Source organism: Leptinotarsa decemlineata, unplaced genomic scaffold (genome assembly GCF_025532065.1).
Source record: "Leptinotarsa decemlineata unplaced genomic scaffold, Ldec_3_MD MMD2_tig00001064_RagTag_RagTag, whole genome shotgun sequence".
NCBI classification, from domain to species: Eukaryota; Metazoa; Arthropoda; class Insecta; order Coleoptera; family Chrysomelidae; genus Leptinotarsa; species Leptinotarsa decemlineata.
The window spans coordinates 1871351-1892930 of NW_027412558.1; the positions used below are offsets into that span (position 1 = coordinate 1871351).

Below are 21580 nucleotides of genomic sequence, written 5' to 3' on the forward strand. Positions count from 1 at the left end.
TACTTCAGCGTGGCTGTAAGATCATTATTCATCCAAGGTCAGGTTCTTGCATGGGAAATTGAAATGAGGAGCATTATCTGCTGGGCCGTGGGCCTGGAACTGCGACTGTGAATTCGATATTGGATTACGATGTGCCGGATGTTGAGGTTTTGCACTAGAAAGGTAGCTAAAATCGAGAATGTAGGAAGTAACTGCCCAAGTAAGGAAATGAAACGGATATTTCGAAAGGGTTTGCAAATCAGCGGTTGAATTATTGTTTGTGAAACTGTAAAAGGAGAAGCCAAGAAACTTTGGCAAGTATACAGGGTGGCTCACAGTTCTGATTATTGTGAATATGTGATTATTTGAAGTAATTGAGGTCGCGCGTGAAAAGATAAGATCCTCGCCTGCTCAACTAAATCTCCTAGAGACTCCCGGGAGTTATTCGAGGTTCTTTCGTTTGAACTATAACATTTTGACAGTTTTTGGAATTTTAATTTTAGAAACAGTCTGTGATTAACAAACATAAATTGATATTTAGCGACTACTCCCTTTAGCGAGTATGCCCTTTCGTCAAGCTAATGACCTGTGTTATTTACCCGTACCAGCTTTTACTTTAGTCAAATACTTCTTATATTATAATGATCTTAAGATGTTTAATCATTTACCTGGAGATTTTAGAGGATAACTGTAAATTTCGGAAGTCAATTGAAGATTTATTATACGATGGACACTATTATAGTTTAGAAGAGTTCTATGGGGATAGTTTTTTTCTAACTAATTTTATCATCTGTATTTTTAATACTGAATTTCCGAATTTTTAATATTTCAAACTTTTCTGGTATTGTTTCTTTAATATATCTCTCTTCAGTATTCGCATGTTTTGTATGTGCTGGATAAAATTGTTAAATGTATGTGTATTCTTGTGCAGACACATCTTTACTCTGTATTTGTGCTATTTTAAATATGATTTGTACTATATATCTATGTATATATCCTAGTTGTTAGGTGACTGAAGAATAAATTGATGGATGTAGCCGTTACTACGTGGTAGGAAATCATAATGGAAAGAGAAATGAAAATTTCTATGTTTTTTACCACTTTTATTTGTAACTAACGTTACTGCAGTTTCGTCCTAGACGGACATTTTCAAACTTATACAATAAATTCGTTAGTAAGTAACATAGAAATTTTCATTTCTGTTTTCATTATGACTGAATAATATTTGCAGCTTTATCAATAAGACCTGAGGTTCTTTGAGCAATGAAGCATATTATTATTCCTTTACTTCGTTTTCTAATAATAGTAATAAACGCTCATTATAAATGCAAATCGCAAAGATTTTATTATCGTTCCTGTCAATTTATTACCTGCAGTGGCGTGAGTCAAAAATGCTTGTTGAAGATAATAACTATGTTTAATAATAAATGTTTATTTTTAATAATAAATAGGTATGTTCATTTCGGAAAATATCAGGTTTGAGCAAAAATTATGGTGTTATCATCAGACCAATCCAATAAATCATCGTCGAATGTCCCGATTAAAGGTTCTACAATTTCCTCAACTGAATGGTCTAATTTCCACATGTTTTCCTCTTCTTTTATAACATGTTTAATACATTATCGCCATATAGGCACATAGGGGCAAAAGGGGTAAGTCCATAACTTCTTTTTTGTTCGTAGATTCTCGTTTTAAAATTTCTTGAAGTTTTGTAGTAGATTCCTGATCTCAAATTGTCTAAAAGAACAATTCGTTCAGGCAAGTTTCAAGTTACCTACAGTGCAGGTTGATGGACTGACACCTATAAGAAAACAACTACTTGATTTTCAATTATTGGAACACACTTGCAGACCGGTTTCAATTTGTGAAGGACTCATGATCTGTTATCCTCATCTACCTGTGTCTACCTGTTGTCTACCCAAGGGGTTCCCAGTCTTATATGCTACGTGAATATTTTGTTTATTTAGTAGTATTTATATTTTATCTGATGTTTTTCCGTTATACATGTGAGTGTCTTGAAGATGCTATTGTTGTGAATTATGCCCAAAAGAAAATAACGCCTGCCGCCACTGGTAACCACAAATCAATGGTGACGTAGCGCGCGAATGTACGATGATTCCCCGCCAGAAATTTGGTTGATGGTTTATTCTCAACAAAGATGTTGTCAATTTGTAAATTGCTGATGGAACAGTTGAAGCAAAGTACCTTCGTTTTTAGAGATATTAAAACTGAGAAGATTTGCGTCACACCATCTTTTTATATTGCTAATATCATGATTTATTACTGTTTCAAGTTCAGAGGGATTTTGATAATGCCATAAAATTGTAGTGTCGTCAGCGAATAGTGTGAACTCTTCTTTAATATCAATAGATGTCAGATCATTTATATACAAAAGAAATAATAGTGGACCTAGGACTGAGCCTTGTGGAACTCCACAGTTTATATTTCCTTCCTCAGAATAATTAGTCGTTTTAAAAATTTGACTACGCTCTCATACCATACTATTGTAATTTCCGAAGCAGTGTATCATGATTAACACAGTCAAACGCTTTCGATATGTCACAGAACACAGCAGCTGCAATCTCTCCATCATTTAATTTGTTATATAGACTGTACAATAATGAAAAAATGGCATCATGAGTGTTTTTTCTACTCTGGAATCCAAACTGAGTGACATTTCAATTATTTCATCCTTATTTTGTAGGCAAACCTTACGTGATAGATAAAAATAAATGTCATTTTTCAAATCAGCGAAAAAAGTACATAAAGATCAGTTAATGAAATCAAAATAACTTTTCAAAAAGTTGGTTTATGGTAAATTGTGTTTATTATTAATTTTTGTAATTGTGAGGTCTAAATAGTTTCTAAACATGCGCCAAACTAACTGACTGTTATAAGGAAACAAGTACAGCTGAGGCACCAGTCAATCTAATAATAACATTGATGATTTTCAAACAAGACTCAACCTCTAACGGAAGCAAGAAACTCTTTGGAGGGTTCGAAATAGATAAACATTTCAACCTAGCAGACCACTATTATAATATTCATGCAGTCATTGTTCACTGTGGTTCTGGCGTTGAATTTGGTCATTATTACGCCTTGGTTAAAGAAGAAACGGACTGGTTTAAGTTTGACGATAGTCGTATCACGAAGTGTTCTGGCGATGCATTGAATTTATTGGAGCCTCTGGAGACACCCTACATTTTGTTTTATAAGAGAGAGGACATTAGATCAAGATCTTTAGATGATGTGGTGCTGCAGGTTTTTCCGGGTTTTCCTGCAGCTGAAAAAGCAAATGCGCCACTGGAATCAATGAAGTCGCCCGGAGCGCCAATTAATTTTTATTGTTGTTTCTATTTTACTTTTGAAAAAAATTAAAAATCGTTTCTAGTTCTTTTGAGAATTTAATGTTCCTATGAATAAAGTTGGAGTATTAGATGAATGAATCTGGATTAAATGAATGAATGCTTGGAATCACACGTTAAGAGGTAAGGCTTTGTTAGTCTTTAGCTCGTACAAGTTTCACCTTTGGCAGTTGTCGTTCGTAGAGGTGTGACAGTGGAAAAACATATTTAAACAGTTTTTTTTAACTGATTAGCTGGATTAATCAGTTCCATTAGACCTGAATGAAACTACCAACGTAATAACGAAGGGTAATATATAAGATTCGCAAAAAACAAGTCATGACCTTTTATAAAACAATTTCAATCCCATAAACAACTGCACGAAAGGTATCAAATTCATTCTCGAACAATACCCGCTAATGAATACAGCAAATTATTGGTAAAATGTAAATATCCGGACCGATCGATTTTAATAGTAAAATGTTGTGGTTGGAGGAACATTGTAAAGTATTTGTTGTAATATTTTTAATCTGCTTGGAATGGACGTCGGCAACTGGTTTAGGGCCTTGTCCCAAAGTCAAGAGCATGGACAAATTGAATTTAACAAAAGTGAGTAAAGTTTCATTCGCTAACGGTTTCCGGGGTTTGAGGTTATGAAATTGTGTGGAGTAATGATGATGATAACTGCAGTATGGATTTTGGAAATGCAAACATCTGGTATAATATCGTTTCAAAATTTGGGAAGTGTATGGTTAAGCTATTGTTAACTCTCTTTTATGACTTTGAATTGCCAAACCAACGCTACATAGATTATCGTCAAAAATTATTTTCATTTTCTATCACAAATGAGGTAATACCGACGAAACATCTTGAACGGTTTCAACTAACTTTGGAAAATATACAGGGTGTTTGGTAACTACGGTACGAAATTTCAGAAGGTGATTCGTTAGGTAGTTTTAAGAAAAAACTTTTTAAACACTACATGCAAGATTATGTAAAACTGGGAGTTTTTAATAAAAATGCAGGTGGTGGAGGACCAAAAAGTGTAGCAACGCCTGAACAGATGCGATACAAAAAGATCATTCAAATAGTACCAGAAAGATTGCACTGCAGCTTGAAGACGGCCCAAAAACCGTATAGACAGTTCTAAAAAGAAACCTCCTATACCTACCCATATCACATACAGCGGGTTCAAGCTCTACTGCCTCGGGATTTTCATCCAAGAAAAATGTTTTCTAGGCCGTTCATTCATACGATGGCAACCAATAATAATTTTTTACCAAATATTTTTCTCACGAACGAAGCAAATTTTTCACGAGATGCTATTATGCTATTCGTCGGCCCATTTTTGGCCGACGAAAATCTCCGCGTTATTAGAGAAAGCTGAACGTTTGGGTAGGAATAATTGGTGACTATACCTGATTGGCCCATTTTTTCTACCAACAAAGTTAACAGGTGAATCCTACACGGACTTTTTGTGAGATCATTTACTCATTTTGTTAGAAGTGCCGGTACTCGTGAGAGGCAGCATGTGGTTTATGCACGACGGAGCTCCAGCTCATTTTAGTGTTCTTGCACGTCAGCATCTCGACATCTCCTACCCTAGTCGCTGGATTGGACGTGCAGATTTGGCCAGCTCACAGTCCTGATATGAATCCTTTAGATTTCTATTCATGGGGTCATCTGAAGGCTCTTGTTCTCAAAATGCCTTTACTAGATGTGGATGACTTGGGGAATCGAATAATTGACAATCAATGGCAAATCGATTGCGGTTGTGTATTTTTTCAGAAGGTGGACATTTTGCTCATTTACTATAAGGTCGGGATTGTTTCTTTACTTTTGGTTATTATTTAATGTTGTTCATGGATCGTTTTTAGGAGTTTTTTTTCCCGTAAACGGAGTTTGGTATGAAGAAAACACAACCGACGAAGAAGTTGTATTTTTAATTGCCCATTCTAAAAAAAATAAAAATCTACCATAAAAGTCAGTGGGGTTCTTTTTTTTCTCAATATTTTTGTCTGTGGGGGGCCCACTGAGCCTTCACTGGATCTAATAATTTCAATCTTGTTCGGGCTAAATAAGCGCCTTATAACTTCCAATAACTGTAGCAACTTTCAACCAAATCGGTGTAAGGATATCTATGATATCTTGTAAATAAAGTGAATAGTCATGATGCTCCCTAGGTGGCTCGGGAAGTTATTAACATTGCCTACCCAGGACACGAGGCTAATGTAGTCGATGCCGATGACACCAAGAAAACATTATTTTTTTTAATTCAACGCCCTGTATCTCAGAAACGCAGCAACTCTGGAAATATGTCCATATGTTCATAGATACTTCTTTTCTTTCTGACCCTGCAGCTCGTGTTATTAATTTCTCTTTCATTTTCCGGGTGCAATGGACTGGATTGCTTGTGGATGGGGAGATGTTAGGGGAACAAACTTTTATATTTAGTGCGTCTCCATAGAATGACACTGTGGGTCAAAATAACAAAAAAGGCGTGTATTTTAATGCATTCGAGTACGAAAGCATTGAATGCAAATTACAAATTTCCATTTTAGGCAAATGTGGTCTCAGGTTATGTATAATTGGAAATACTGCATTGAAGAAAATACTACGATGAAATTTCCTGATTGGGCTTTTATTACATTCTTTACATTCATTCATTTCAATGGATGCGTTGGCTACGATGAGAATGTAAATGTACCAACTCACCAGTAATTCTGAAAGCAAGTTACTCTCAATTTCCTCCTATGTTTTATGTTTTTTCATCGACATGTGCTTGATTTGGTGTTTTTGTAGCTGCACGTTGTACAAAATGTTTTGATGACAATAGCACAAAAATCCCTGTGAAATCTTCTGAGGAGTTTAAAATCTGTTAGTTTTTTCAAATGACATGGTGATTTGCGACTTATTTTCTGATTTTCGTAGTGATTTACGTTTCAACATTACAGACTAATCAGAGAAATGGTAAATTTGGCTGAAGAAATAGGCAGATCTATCAAAATTCCGGGATTAGACTACTGAAAAGATAAAAGTACTTTTCGTAGAATGTATCAATATCATATTTTGGATAGATTTTCAAAAACTCCACGCGAATGACATTATGATTAATCTCTCTTTCCTTGAGGGTTCATTTCCCTCGTGTCTTAAACATGCTATTGTTGTTCCTGTTCACAAGAAAAGTGATAACCACTTAATCTCCAACTACAAAGGTATTGCATTGCTGTCTTCATTTTCAAAAATTTTCGAAAAATCCTCAGACTTGTATCCTTCTGTAAAAAGTATAACCTACTCGCAAAGAGCCAATATGGATTCCAATCTGGTTTATCCAGCCAAGAAGCTATTCTTTCTCTGTTCAATCATGTTTTATCCAAATTTGAAAATGGCGAAAAATCGATCAGTATTTTATTTGATTTGTCACGTGCATTTGATACCATCAACCATCAACTTCCCCTCGATAAACTTTATGATACTGGAATTCGCCGCCAAAGTCTAAAATGGATTAAGACTTATCTGACTGGCAGATCACAATCTGTTGAGGTTAGGCTCAAATCTGGAATATATCATTCTGAAAATCGTAACAATTAACAGGTGTTTCCCAAGGTAGTGTCCTGGGTCCTATTATCTTTCTCTTATTCGTCAACCACATCTCTAAATTCAATCAACAACATTGTACTGTACAGTTTGCTGATGATACGTCCTTCTTATTGAGTTCTTCTTCTTGTGAAGGGTTATCTGACCAGGCTGATATTGCAGTTGCTAACATGCTTAATTATTGCGCCAGAAACGGCCTCGTACTAAATAGCAATAAATCTGATACCATTGTTTTCTCGCTTAGAGAAATGGACTGCAGTATATTAGTTAGAGCTAATACTAAATCTATTGTGCAGAAAAAATCAGTCAAATTCTTAGGGTTGAACATTGATTCCCAATTATCCTGGATTGATCATATTGACTCTATTTCTATAAAATTATCCAAGCATTGTTTCGTCATTTGGAATCTCAGAAATTCTGTCCCTATAAATATTTTATTAAGTTACTACTATGCCTATGTTCACTCAAGTCTAAATTATTGCTTAGTCTGCTACGGTAACAGCAGCAAATTAAATGATCTGTTGATTGCTCAAAAAAAAAAGATACTAAGAACCATGTGTTTTAAAAAATATGGTGATTCTTGTGAGCAGTTATTTAGTGAGTTACAAATTTCAACTGTGATATCCATGTATATTTTGAATTGTGTCACTTACATTAAGAATCATTACCATGAGTTTCAGCAAAGGGATACTATCCGCATAGCTGCTGGTTATACTCTCAGGCAAAATTATAATCTGATAGTTCCTGTATGCAAATTAACATCTGTATCAAACGGACCTCATCTAATGTCTATAAAAATATTCAATAAACTTCCAACATTCACTTGATGAATATTTTCAAACTGATCTGGCTGCTTGACATCACGATTGTTTGCTTGTTAATATTCTATTGTTTATACTATGATCTACTATTGATTTAATATTGTACGTATAAACTGTTTCACAACTATGTACTATTATCAATAGTGGCTGATTTTTCATCGATATTTTCCGTACTATTAATCAAAAATATCTTGACTTCCTTTATAGAACTCAGTGAGAAGATTTGGGACATGAAAATGATACTTATACAGAAATATATTTTCATCAGTCATAAAAAAAAAATTTCTTTTCATTTTTTTTTAATAAATAGAAATTTAAACCGCAACAAACTTACTTTATCAAATCGGTGCCTTCTTTTCTTTTGAAAGATATCCCTAAATATTGAATTGAATAAGTATTTAGTTTCGTCACTTTGCACTAACTGAAGACGAAGGCAGATTTTAATCTCAGAATCTGTTAATTTTTCAGTTCTTTTCATTGGTAGGGAAACTTATTAAATACGACAAGCTACTGGATTAATTTTTTCCCTTGCTATGGCTGTGTGATGTTCACCATTATAAGTATTATAATTTTTCTGATATCGTGGGCAGAATATTTGGAAGGGAAGATATATAGACAGACAAAAATTTTTTATATAAATTTAATTTTTGTATATCGATAAAGATTTCAATAGTGTTCAGAATGAAACCTCTTTTTAACCTAACCTACCTTTCAGTAGGTTATGTCCAAAGTGAGTGGGTCTATTCGACCCTCACCCGCAACCCGCAAGGGTTTATTGTGGCTCTAATGTTTCAGTAACAGGCATTATATTTTTCAGTTTTCAGGACATTGGCATGAAATTGAAAGAACATTTTATCTCATGGAACTGATTCGTAGCTGTGTGACTGTAGATATATCAGAACTGTCAAAAGATCGGCTAGGTATAGTGGTCAACACAAAAAGTACTTGGTGAGTGGCATATTGTTTATAAAAGTTTGGATAACTGGAAAATTATATGATTGGATTACTTTTCAAAACTAGATTTTTATCAGTAAAAACTAATGAGTGATTTTTTGCTGGTATGTTTTTGGCAACACTGTTTTTGACAGATCACGCGTGAATCGTGTCTTGTGTCATTGTCAACCTTGTTCAGTTTGGTCTATAATTTAACCATGAATCAACTTACGAATGAACAACGCTTGTAAATTATTGAATTTTATTATCAAAATCCATGCTCGGTGAAGAAAGTGCATCGTGCACTTCTTCCAATTTATGGGCAGTTTTGTCGGCCTACTGAGGGAGCTATTCGGAAACGTGTGACTAAATTTCGGCCCAGTTTACATTATTGGACTTTAAACCACCAACACGCATACGTAGAGTGTGGACCGAAGGAAATATTGCGGCTGTATCCGCCAGTGTTCGTGATGACCGTAAAATGTCGATTCGACGCCGTTCGCAGCAATTGGGCCTTTGTTACTCCACTACGTGGAAAATTTTGCGAAAGGATTTGGGTGTGAAACTTTATATGATACAGCTGGTGCAAGAATTGAAGCCACAATGTCTAACATTTGGTGAATGGGCGCTGGCAAAGTTGGAGGAAGATCCACATTTTTATCGAAAAATTGTGTTCATCGACGAGGCTCATTTCTGGTTGAATTGATACGTTAACAAGCAAAATTGCCGCATCTGGAGTGAAGACCAGTCACAAGCATTGCAAGAGCAACCGATGCATCCCAAAAAAGTCACTGTTTGGTGTGGATTATGGGTCGGTGCCATCATCGGGCCGTACTTCTTCAAAGACGACAATGGCCGGAACGTTACTGTGAATGGCGAGAGCTACCGTGTGAGGATGACGACTTTTTGTTGCCCAAAATGGAAGAAGTGGACATGCCTGACATGTGGTTGCAACAAGACGGTGCCACATCCACACGGCACGCGAAACAATGGCCTAATTAATACTCGCCTCCGGTGAACAGTTTATCTCACGTTTGGAGCCCGTCAATTGGCCGCCTAGACCGTGTGATTTAACGCCTTTGGATTATTTCTTGTGGGCCATGTTGAGGCTCATGTCTACAAAGATAACCAGCAACGACTGGCGCCCTGGAAGCCAATATTGAAGAATTTATACGTGAAATACCGGTCGATATGTTAGAGAGCGTGTGCCAAAATTGGACCTTGGGCATGGGCCATCTGAAGCGGAGCCTAGGATAACATTTGCATAAAATCATCTTCAAACATTAAATTATATTGATCGTTCTATCGGTTCCAAGAAAGATTTCATCAATTTTTTCAAATTTTTTGTGTTATTTTGAAAATCAAATCCTATACCTCTTAAAAAGTCACCCATTATAAAAAGTATTTATTTTGCTTCATTTGAAATGTATTTATTGTATCTATTCATCAATTGTATTGATCGTATTTTATTTATCTATTGTATCTATTGTACTTATTTCGAAATGTATTCATTTTTCGTCACTTCCTTCAAAACTGCCGATATCCTCAGCAGCTTCACTACAGTTATTCGACGATTCCCCATAACAATTTTCTTCACTTTCTCAACATTTTCATCATCCAGATGTGCTGGAGCGTCCAGGGCGAGCGTCGTCCTTCATATTTTCTTACTCAGGGTACAATAACCGTACGCCACTGTCAACATTTTTAAAGTTTTTGAGCACTTACTTCCATTTTTCACACGAAATTTTGTGTGAACTTTTTGATCCAACAACAGAAAATCGCCGAACAGGCAAAACTTTCAAGCCCATCATCAACAAACTAAACATTTTAAACAGCTGAAACTGATATTTTAAATACATTTTTTATGATTCAGGACGGGCACTTTTTCTATCAGCGAGGGTGTGGCGTCTCCTACCAAAAGAGATCCAAATATTTTCCAATATAAAGTCAGCAGCAGCTTTCCCAGAATTGTGAATAGATATCTACCAGGAGCAGGATTCTACCAAGTCCTAGATACAGACTATGACACCTACGCTGTTGTGTATTCTTGCTCCAACTGGCAGGTAGTTCATTCAGGTAATATTTTTTCAAATACACATCTCATTGATATTGTTTGAATGTTATTTGGAGAGGTACACAAGTCACTCTTGGCATTCATGAATGACTATTTTCTGTAATTAGTATTTGGAAGTTTCCATAAATATATAAAATTTCACATATTTTTATTTGTATGCTCTCCCAATCAACTGCGTTATGTGCGCCACTGTCGCTGGAGGGGAAGTCACAGTCTATCGCAGGTCTCATCTTTCCTCGTGAACCGTGTGGTCTTAAATCGACTAGCGACTCTAGCACAATCTGGGTCGTAGGTATCGCTTTGCTGAGCCAATTTATTTTTTTAGTCTACTAATGTTCACGTTGACAATTGATATATGTGTACCTACTATGAGGTTTTCTACTCACGATCTCAGGTGTTTTGGATGATAAGCAGGTGGCTAACAACACTGTGACAAGACAAATTATTCTATAAAAGTATTACTATTGTTCCAATAAATTGATGGATGTAGCCGTTACTACGTAGTAGGAGATCATAATGAAAAGAGAAATGAAAATTTCTATGTTTTTACCACTTGTATTACACTTATACAATTTTATTGTTTAAGTTTGAGAATGTCCATATAGGACGAAACTGCAGTACAGTTAGTTACAAATAATAGTGGTAAAAATCATAGAAATTTTCATTTCTCTTTTCATTATTACTATTGTTATTGTGTTATGATATGAGCAGAGCAAATTCATGTAGATGATGATTGCACACAAAAACCCTGAAATACCAGAAAAAATTGTCTATAATAATCTTTTCAATAAAAACACAGGTAATGTGCTCAACTAACAAGGAATATTCCAGTTGTACAGTATAAAATGTATTTTCAGTTTTTTGCCAAAAAATTGGTCCTTGATAATATTTTATATAATTAAATTGATGAACATTGAGATCTCACTCATCTAATGCTGGAAATTACTTCTCGACAACGAATAGTAAGGTGAATTTTGAAACAGCTAAATATCAAGAAGGCGTCTGGTCCTGATGAAGGGCCTGTTTGAATTTACTCATTTTCTTGAATTGCGAATTGATACAATATCATTTTTATTTCAGATTTAATTTGGATTTGGGGCCGGAAGCGAGAAATAGACGTCGAACTGAGGTCTGAACTATACAGAAAATTGAACAATATGCAACTTGACCCTGAAAGACTTGTTTTATCCAAAACAACTAACTGTACTGACACTGAAGATTTTTTAAATGATGATATATTGTATTAACATTTTAGTTATTGAAAGGGCTGAATAATTAACGTAGATCTCGAAAAATACATAGACTCTCAACTAGAAGTAAACTGCATCTCTCTAAATTTTCAAGTCAACTTTTAGGTCTATGGTATTTTATTCATTGATAAGTATATTCAGACTTAGTTTCCACAACACCAACTATTTTTCGAATACAACTTATATAGTATGAAAATAATATTTTTCACAAAATAAACATAATATATGCAAATTTCTCAATAATTAAAAAGTATTACTAATGGAAGATCAAATTTCTCACCATTTTCGAGATCTACTGTAAAAAAACACTTTTATTACTGTGAGAAATTTCTCTTTAATCCTTTTCTGTTCAATACTACTTTTTGTTACATTCATATATGAAAAAATGTAAGGATTTTTCTGAGGATGATTATTATAATCTTATGTCGTTTTATCTACTCATTCTACTGACTTTCACAAAAACAATCCAATAACGAGTCATAATTGTTGAATAACTGTTAACTCTGACGATGTAAACAATATTTCCGAAACCATGACTATGATACACTATGGTAGTTAGAATCTTGTATCTCTTTAATCATCTACTGAAAATATTTCCGTTAAGAGTGATTGGGACTTATCCCATACATTGAATAATGAAATCCAAGTTATATGTTCTTCTCCTATTATGAAGCTCTTCGAAAAATGAATATTCCAGCATGATTCCCATTTCAACCTATCTGTTAGATTATTCACCTTACAAAAATTAAACTTTCATTGCAAATTTGCTCCATTGAATCCATAAAATAAATGTATTACCTTTGTATATAGAGGTTAGTCTATATACAAAGATATTACCATACCATTGTCTAAGCATTGTCTATAGACAATGGGTCTAAGTTAGACAATGACCGTACCTTTGTATATAGACTAAATACAAAGACCGTACGGTGCCGAATGGTTTCTGTACTCAAAAACAACGTTTGTGTTTGTGGATCCAACAGTATTTAATTGTGCTATTTCATGGTAGATGGCAGTACTAGTTATATTTAAAATTTGAATAAGTATAAGAAGCGATCAATGTGCTGAATTGATTTGAGAGCTTTGAGATTAGAGCAGATTGAAAAGTAGTCTTTTTTATATCACGCACGAAATTCAAATCACTTTCACCAAACACCGTTATTGACAAAAGCATGGAGTGAGAAGGAAGACATCAAAATTAAAATTCATAAGCATCAACTGTTCATATACAGGGTGGCCAACGGCCATTTTTGGCTGCACTTAGCAGCATAAGTTGTTTTTCTTGCAAATACTTATACTAGATCATTTTATTTGGATTTTATTCCAACCAAGTGACGTAGAGCCTAAAATTTTAGTTTCAGGAATATTATATCGATCTCACAGACGACTTTAACGGTGGGTATACCTGTATATTCTTACGTTTATGGAATGGTACTCTTCTTGAATCTAAGAACTTTTCAAAATAAGTTAAATATAGACGGTATATTTCAATAATTGGATAGAAAAACTCCTCTCAACTTACCAAAGATCTTTTAAAGAGTGATCAGGGTAGATCTGCTCAGGTGTTTCTAAGTGGGAGGGAGTGAAAATATGAAGTGCCGAGTTCAAGTCAAGCTCATTTGAGAATAAAAAGATTTTACAAAATCGCTGTTATACATTCGATACCAATGCCTTGATTATTCTTCTGAAATGATTTTGCAGTAGCGCAAAACATTCATTTGAAATTTTCTTTTTCCCGTTTCTATCTTGTTTCCGAGAAAATAAATACATCTTTTGCCTTGGCTGTGTACATATCTGAGAAGTTTCAGTATGCAGAAAAAAGCTGTTGACTATTATGAATACATATAAAAACTCCTGACTAGAAGGTCTGACCCCTCTGGACCTGTATGTTCATTATAAATGAAATTTATCTATCTTCTAACAAAAAACATACCTTTGGTACGTATATTGATTGAACTAACTCGACAAGTAAGTCAACATTGTTCATTTCAGTAGTTGACTTCGTTTCTGGGTATTTCATTTGAAATATTAGTGTTTTCTGGTATTTTCATTGGATTCAATCTGTTTTGATTTGAGTTGTTCTTAGCAAAAACAGACCCCATTTACTGTTAACTTGGCTAAAAGAAACTTTTTCTAAGCCTCCTATAAATTGGACCTCTCAAATACCTGATATTGAAAAATAAGCGATTATAACAATTCTTAAATTGAATTGAGTCCTTATGCTCCTTCCATTTTGAATTTTGATCCACCTTGGAATAATAATAATAATAATGAATGTTATTATTGCATGAACAGCTTGTATATTTGATTATAATTGGTTTGATCGTCAATTACTAATTGAAGTAGTTGGAGTATATCTGACAACTATTTATTTACATTCCAAGTATGGCAAATCATTTAATTTTTGTAAAAAAATCGTTTTCGTTTTACTTCTCCAGTTTAAAAAAATTGAGTTTCTCATAACCTTTCGTATAAAGATAAGTGAAAGCCTGAAAGTGTTTCTCCCAAAAAGTTATCTCTCGTGAAAATATCCCTTTCATTCAGTTGATCTTTGATTTTTCGCTGATTCAGTAAAAGTGTTTGATTCAATGAAGTTGTTTAATTTCCTTTTAATTTTGACATTACTCATTAGTTATTTTTAACGTTATTGAATATGGGTTCAACTGTAATGACAACGAAAACAAATCATTTCTGTTGTTTTTTATTACAAATTTATTAGAATTTCAGTGAGGCATTCCCAATTTGAGGTTAAGATTTATTGGTGTGATATTATATGTTGATTATCTGTTGTGTGGCATAAATATAATCTTATGATCTATACATTCTTCACATTCATGAAGAAAAACCTGAATTTTACTGTAATTGTATGTGAATATATGTAGTTCACATGTGAGATTTTCTGACGCAAATATCCAATCTTTCTTAACGATTTATTCATTTAAGTATGAAATAACATCACTATTGAACATATGCAAGCTGTATGCTATCAGAATTACACAAAAATTGCTGCTGTTTTGTTTATTCTTTTTCACTTGTAAAAGAAAATTTATTCTTTATAAAAGTATTTGTTTTGTAGAGTATTTTGTTGATGAAACGTGCCAACTGTACATTACAAGTGAATCGATCCTTATATTATTGTAGGAAATATTACTTAAAATATACTCATTCAAGTTCCTTTGCCAATATCAACTAATCAAATCAATTTCCATTAAAAATCAAAGTTGCAAACTCTCGGTGAAAAATTGGACCCGGCAACGCCGCAGATGCACGGCACATTGCATCCACCACCGCGGCGAAAGCCAATGGAGAACTCGAATAACGGTCACGTGTCCACTGGAGCAAGACTCAGTCGGCTGGTCGGGTTGTTTATTTTGAGCTTCAGCATCTTGATTTGGAAGTTCGTGTGTGTCGATTGTCACTCTTGGTAGCGTCGTGAGTTCAGTCAAGTTTCCGTGAGTGCATTTTTTTACGAAACCGCATGAAATTCGGGATTTGGTGACGATGTAAGTCGATATAGTTCAGTGGGTGAATTCGTCGCGGAGTTATGGAATTGGAAGTATAAACGGGCCGCTGGGAGAAATAGTTTTCCGAATTGCGTTTCTGCTCGTAGTTTTCGAAATGCTGGGTGTTCTCAAACGCCGTTGGAAGCCAAAAAGGTGAATACGATAAATTTTCAGTTAAATATAGTTTCGGCCTTGTTGGTTGCTGAATATTCCACAGCGGCATGTATTTACGGTTAAAAATAGACGGTTTTTTCGGTGTGACGCTACGTAGATTTTCTTGAGCTATGCAACAAATGACTGAAAGGTTGCAGGGATTACCGGCCTACTTATTTTGTGTGATACTCGTGTCACATTCGAGAATTGCAAGGTTGTCTTTTCGGGTTTGTTATTGATCCGTGTTCTGTCACTTCCCTACCCCCATTTTGTCCTGCCAGCTGATCGCTGTTGCTGGGTATCGACCGGTTTCCTAACCTAACTTCACCCTGGATGTCAATCTGGGAATTTGTGCACTTTCTTCAATAACCTGGACTAGTATTGGCAGTACTGCCACAGGATAATATTCAAATTGATACCACATGTTCCAGATTACTTGATAATGAAAACAAAATTTTACAATTTGGAATTCAAGAGTAAAATTTTATTTCATTTTGTCCAGTGAATCAACTTAACCTTTACCCATTTGCGACCGAACATTATATTACAGTGCTCATCTCATAGAATAATCTTTTGGTTTTTGAAAGCAGTGACGATTTAATTTCGACTTTTCACTAGTTGTCACTCGAAAATGATAATTGGAAATTTCACTAAAATCTGTACAAAATGTAGAAGTTGTATAGGTACATTATTTTTGCCATATTAACGAATATTATAATAGTAATCATATATAATCCTTATAAAAGAAACTGTCATAATTCAATGTCATAGCCTTCGTCTCTAATATTTATGTATAGCCCTGGATATATATGATGCTAAAATTGGTAATTTTTATTTTATTCATTTATTGTTTCTACTACCTTTAATAAATGAAAAATATTAGAAAACTATAGAATGGACCCCTAATTATGAGTAATTATATATTTTGCTCAACTAAAATTGGTAATTTTTATTTTATTGGACCTCATATCTATCAATACCTATTAATGATATTTAGGTCTTTTTACTTGTTAAATATATGTTTTATGAAAATTTAAATGCTGTTTAAACATTGAGATGAATGTTTAGTCAGAAAGTCAATGAGGTTCGAAAAATCAATTAATGAATTGAATATAGGCCTGAGTATGGGCCGGCTATGTGCAAGAAAAAATATGTGACTTTAATACAGTAGATAAAAATATAAGACATGTTTTCATGTGACATACCTACCTTGAGGAAGTTGGTTTAAGGGCAGAAACTTAGAACCACCTTTGAACTATTGATTTATACATATTTAATCGCAAAATATTGAATAAATTCTTCAGAAAATGTCATGAAAAAATGCAATTTTGTGTGTGCGTTAAAAATTTTGTGCCTACCTATGCTGTTAAGTAATACTGTTACTTTTGCCGATGATTTTTCATTTGAAGAGAACACCGATGGCTTTCATACATTTCAGGAAAAACTCAACACTAAGTCAACGGAATATACATAGGTATAGTCGAAGTAAACGATATTGTGAACTCTTAAAGTTGACGGCACTCTCAAAGGCCAAAAAACCAACACATAAAAATGAACCGGTAGCGAACTAGTCAACGTGGAGTGTAGACTTGGCGGTTCGTATTGCATAATTTTTACTAACCGAGTTTTATGATTAGGTGAAGAGTCATAAAATTAAATTTGAAGTCATATTATGGTGACGAATAGAAATCGGTATTGCGGGGATAGTTATCGCCGTCGTGTTCAGTTCAAAAACTGATGCGATTTGAGTGTTGAAATTCGATATTGGTGCAGTTATAATTACTTGAAATTTTTGTTATCTGTTTTAAATGTGGCGTCCTTGGATAATCACTAATAGTAATAACTAGTGTGATAACAACGCATACTTTTTCCAGTGTAGTGATACCAATAGCGTTGGTGAACAATGCGAAAAAGAGATACCAGTGAATAAGTTTCGGATGCATTTGAATATTGAAACACAAAGAGTACGTTTCAGTGTGTATAAGAATCTACATCTCAAGTTTGGTTTCGAGGGAAAGAAACTATTACATGCAACATCAGATTTGACCGAAATTCCTTTCTCAACTGTATGTAAAATAGTCAAAAACAAACTTTATAAACGCAAGACGCGAGGTGATACAGGATTATCAAAATATTTAGATGTTCATCTCATAAAATCATTAAAAAAAAACAGTATACGACTATTACTGTGACAAAAGTCTTTAGAATTGCATAAAGAAGACTGGCAGAAAAGGATTAAAAAAGTAATTTTAGTTGAAAAAGACTATATGGAGATTGGACACTTCCATATTAATGGTGGAAATAAATTATTGATTTGAATGACGACATTGATAGTGAATCAGAGAATATGGAAGAGGAAGCTTTGCATATCGATTGGGCAATTTTACTTGCAAATCCATAAACGAATATTTTCTCGTATTTTAAAAATTTTCTCTTTAATTTTTGAACTTTAGGATTTCGACTGTGAATTATTACTGGAGTAGTAACTAGTAATGTAAATGTGTTTGGCTCTAATTGAATTTCATTTACCTAAGGCGTTTGTTTCTACCCACATGTTCACAGAACTTGTTAAGACTGCTATTGCAGAAAGTTAACCTCAATATTATTACATACTAGACCATTTCTTGGTAATACAGTTTTCATCTGTGGTCTATTCGTTTTATATTTAGTTAGCTTTCCGAAACTCAGGCGTAATCACGTATTTTAAAATCAAATTTCGAAAGTCAAATTTGATTAAATTCCAGGATTGGTTTACTCATTTGCTTTTTTATTGTGAATGAGGTTTTGAAAGCTCTAATTATTTTTCAATAACTTTTTTCTCAAAAATAAAAAATGAATCAGGGAATGCAAAACGTGTTATTGGGGTTGTATACCTAGCAAATTCCTGCACCAAGAATTAAAAATCGAATTTACCATATACGATTATGACCTGATATATATCTATATCTAGTTTGTGAGGATGGATGTATATTTTTATGTTTGAAGGTGGTTGACAATGTTTCGTGGTGTATTTCATCAGCTCGGATTTCCATTGTCTTATATAATATAAGTAAATTGATTTGAAATCCCTGAAAGAAATTGAAAAGATTAACCGAAAAATAACAGTTTAATTGAAAAAAAACTGAAATTACAAAGAAACTACATACAAGCAACAATGAAAAAAAATATGAAATATTAATACACGATGAAAATTAAAAAATTGAAAATATTATTAACAAATCGAAAGGGTTATCTTTTAAGGAGTGATTAATTTTTGGGAAAGAAAGTTTTTGGCTTTCTACTACTCCATCTTGACACAAAAAAAATCACTGGTGAGGATGACAGTGTTCCATGTAAGTGCAATTTATTAGCATTCATTTAAAGTAGAACCCTGTGAATGATATCTGAATTTCATTCCATAACGAATGTTTGAATACAAACTGAGTAGAGAAAAGTATCTTCTGTATAATTTAGTGTTCATGTAAAAGTATTTGTTTCGAAAGAATATTTTTCTTTTGTGTAATTCAATGCTTATATGAAAGTATCCGTTTCAGGAGGGCTTTCTTCCAGTTTGTGTCTGCAAGTTGCTTCTTTGCATGATCTACACATCCATGTATAGAGTTATTTATTTTCAAATTGATTACTTCCTTTCTTTTTTCCTTTTTCATTTTTTTAGTAGTAGTAGTAGTAGTAGAAAGCCAAAAACTTTCTTTCCCAAAAATTGCCAAAAAGTGCTTGTGAAAAAAAATTGTTATACAAATTTTATGTACCCCCTTTAAGGGGCTGTATCTTAACAAGGGATGCTTCAATGAAGTTTCTTTTTATGAAAGATCCTATCTTTTTTTCGATGAGGAATCACCTTAAACTTATTCAGTTACACCCTGTATAGTAATGAGATGAAAAGAGTCAAAAATTAAAATTTGGAAAAGAGTTGAAAATTCTCTATCGATCAGTATATACCAGTAAATATCAGTATATGGAGCTACAAAAACACGACATTGAAACGGACAAAACTTTTCAAACAACCTGACGACTCAATATTTTGGCAATAATATTGGGGCAATCAAAGTTCCAAAGAATTGAGATAGCTTCATGACTACGAAGATTCGAATCATCATCAACCATTGATCGGGTGTACGTAAATACGCACATACAGGTTTATATGGGGTGTCCAAATAAGGAGAGCCAGCCTGTCGGTCGACCGGTAGCTCGGTGCAATTCAATTGTTTCTCTCTATTACGATGATCCACATAAACACGACCTGCCTCGCTCACGCCGGTCTTCATTCATGCGAGAAGACCTGTTTTTTCTTGTAAAGTGTAGCCAGAAGCGAGATATTTCTTTAACAACCTTGTCGTCTTTCGCCTCTTGGACTGGTTTGAATTTTTGGTGCACTTTGATCAGCAACGTGTTGCACACTATATTTTTTCTATTACTCTTGTTATTGTTTTAACCAAAGTAGGGCGGAGGAAGGGAAATAGTTCATCAGCCAAAAGCGTATGCTGTCTCTAGCCGCTTTTTCTCCTACTTTCGATTCAGTTTTCTTCCGATCGAGTAACTCTAACCGAAAGCCGTCAACTGAATCATAAAATGAAAAACACCAACAGTGTATTGAATATCAGATTCGCGTGATTTCAGGAATGCGATATCGTAACCGGATATATTGAACATTCAGCTTTCCAGGGTTCATTTAATGGGAACTATGTTGACGTTTGCAAAGAAGTGGAAAAGTGCGCATCAGATGACTTAGTGGGCGTAGATTTGACGAAGGGTAGGTTTCACGAAACACAGACAGACGTGTTACAGTGAGGCGAAGGAAATATTGAATGAAGAAATAATTGAAATTATTGTAGCACAGGAGAATTTTTTCCCAAAATTGACTCGAAATGTTTGAGTATGGATAGTATCTGTATCTGTGGAGTAGGGAGGGTGAGAGTAAGCCCACACCACTTAGGCCATATGTGACCCATTGTACATCCTTCCGAGGAGTTGTCCTCCTAGGTCATCGTCCATCCTGTCCTTTCCAAGAAGGTGGACAGATCACTGGGAGACATCTCCTTTATATCGGCAGGTGTAGGCCAAGACTCGATGAACATACACTCTATTATTGACGACATGCCTGACAGACTCATCTTCCTGTTCACACATCCTGCATAGAGGTGTGAGCACTGGACCCATATTATGGAGGCGTTTCCTCAGTTGACAGTGGCCAGTCAGAAGTCCTACTGTTAAGCGTAGATTTTTCCTGGTCATCGCCAGATATTTCTTCAGCGCCTAAAATTCTTAGTCCAGCCGTTTCCTTGGCTAAAGGGTCGGCAATGCGATTACTTTTACTCCTGTCGTGCCCTTTAGCCCACCTCAGGATAATGTTATTATCTACCAAGGCTTTGGTTAAATCTTCTTGGAACTCTAGTAGGTACACTAGCCCTGAGGTAACACGTTGTCTGTTCAATGCTAATAGGGCTTGTCTGCTGTCAGTGCAGATTGTTATGTTTTTGCCAGAAATTCCTTTCCTGGTTATTTCTTTTGTGGCGATTGAGATACCAGCCAGTTCTGTTTGGACCACGCTGGTATTTTTTCCCATTCCCCACCTAATACTTAGGGTTAATGATCTGGAGTACATTCCACATCCTGAGCCTTCTTTGGTTTCTGAGCCGTCTGTATATATGCGTGTTGCTATTGTAGCATCTGATTCAGTGTTCTGTTTTATTTGTATTCTGTAGGGTTTATTAAACACAAACCGGGTTGCCTGCAGCAGAGGTTGCGCAGTAGCGCTTCTCGCCATAGACCCAGTCTCAATTGACCCATTCCTATTTTGAGGTTTACACCAGCCGTGCGCGATCGTACCATGACCATTAACGCAACCTCCTTAACGTACAGGTCTAGAGGGGTCAGACCCGTGATTAATTCCATTGCCGCGGTTGGTGTTGTTCTCATGGCTCCTGTG

At 34.8% G+C, this 21580-nt stretch overlaps 2 protein-coding genes across 5 annotated transcripts in view; both read left to right on the top strand.

Annotated features, from left to right (window-relative positions):
- The first annotated feature begins 23 nt into the window (after positions 1 to 23).
- Positions 24 to 12431, top strand: LOC111517761 (apolipoprotein D). 2 transcript variants are annotated; one of them, XM_074175522.1, is made up of 4 exons: positions 24 to 162; positions 8559 to 8689; positions 10548 to 10750; positions 11829 to 12431. In XM_074175522.1, exons 1-4 carry the CDS (start codon positions 130 to 132, stop codon positions 11993 to 11995), a joined length of 534 nt encoding a protein of 177 aa, XP_074031623.1. In that variant the 5' UTR covers positions 24 to 129; the 3' UTR covers positions 11996 to 12431. The 2 variants fall into 2 exon arrangements, with proteins under 2 accessions (XP_074031623.1, XP_023029793.2); XM_023174025.2 differs by lacking the exon at positions 24 to 162 and adding an exon at positions 3711 to 3932.
- Positions 12432 to 15144: 2713 nt separating this feature from the next.
- The window catches only part of LOC111510052 (uncharacterized), a 344477-nt gene continuing 338041 nt past the window's right edge, over positions 15145 to 21580 (top strand). The window contains exon 1 of one of the 3 annotated variants that reach the window (XM_074175514.1): positions 15145 to 15654. In XM_074175514.1, coding sequence (XP_074031615.1) covers positions 15617 to 15654 — 38 coding nt within the window. In that variant the 5' untranslated portion in view covers positions 15145 to 15616. The remainder of the gene's footprint in view (positions 15655 to 21580) is intronic. The other 2 variants (XM_074175512.1, XM_074175511.1) reach the window with 2 other exon arrangements.

Excerpts from the sequence above, each read along its gene's own strand:
- LOC111517761 (XM_023174025.2), top strand. The coding sequence starts at position 3,804 with ATGTTGTGGTTGGAGGAACATTGTAAAGTATTTGTTGTAATATTTTTA. Across the intron at positions 3,933-8,558 it reads ACAAATTGAATTTAACAAAA|TTTTCAGGACATTGGCATGA; the intron begins GTGAGTAAAGTT and ends TATATTTTTCAG. Across the intron at positions 8,690-10,547 it reads GTCAACACAAAAAGTACTTG|GACGGGCACTTTTTCTATCA; the intron begins GTGAGTGGCATA and ends TTTATGATTCAG.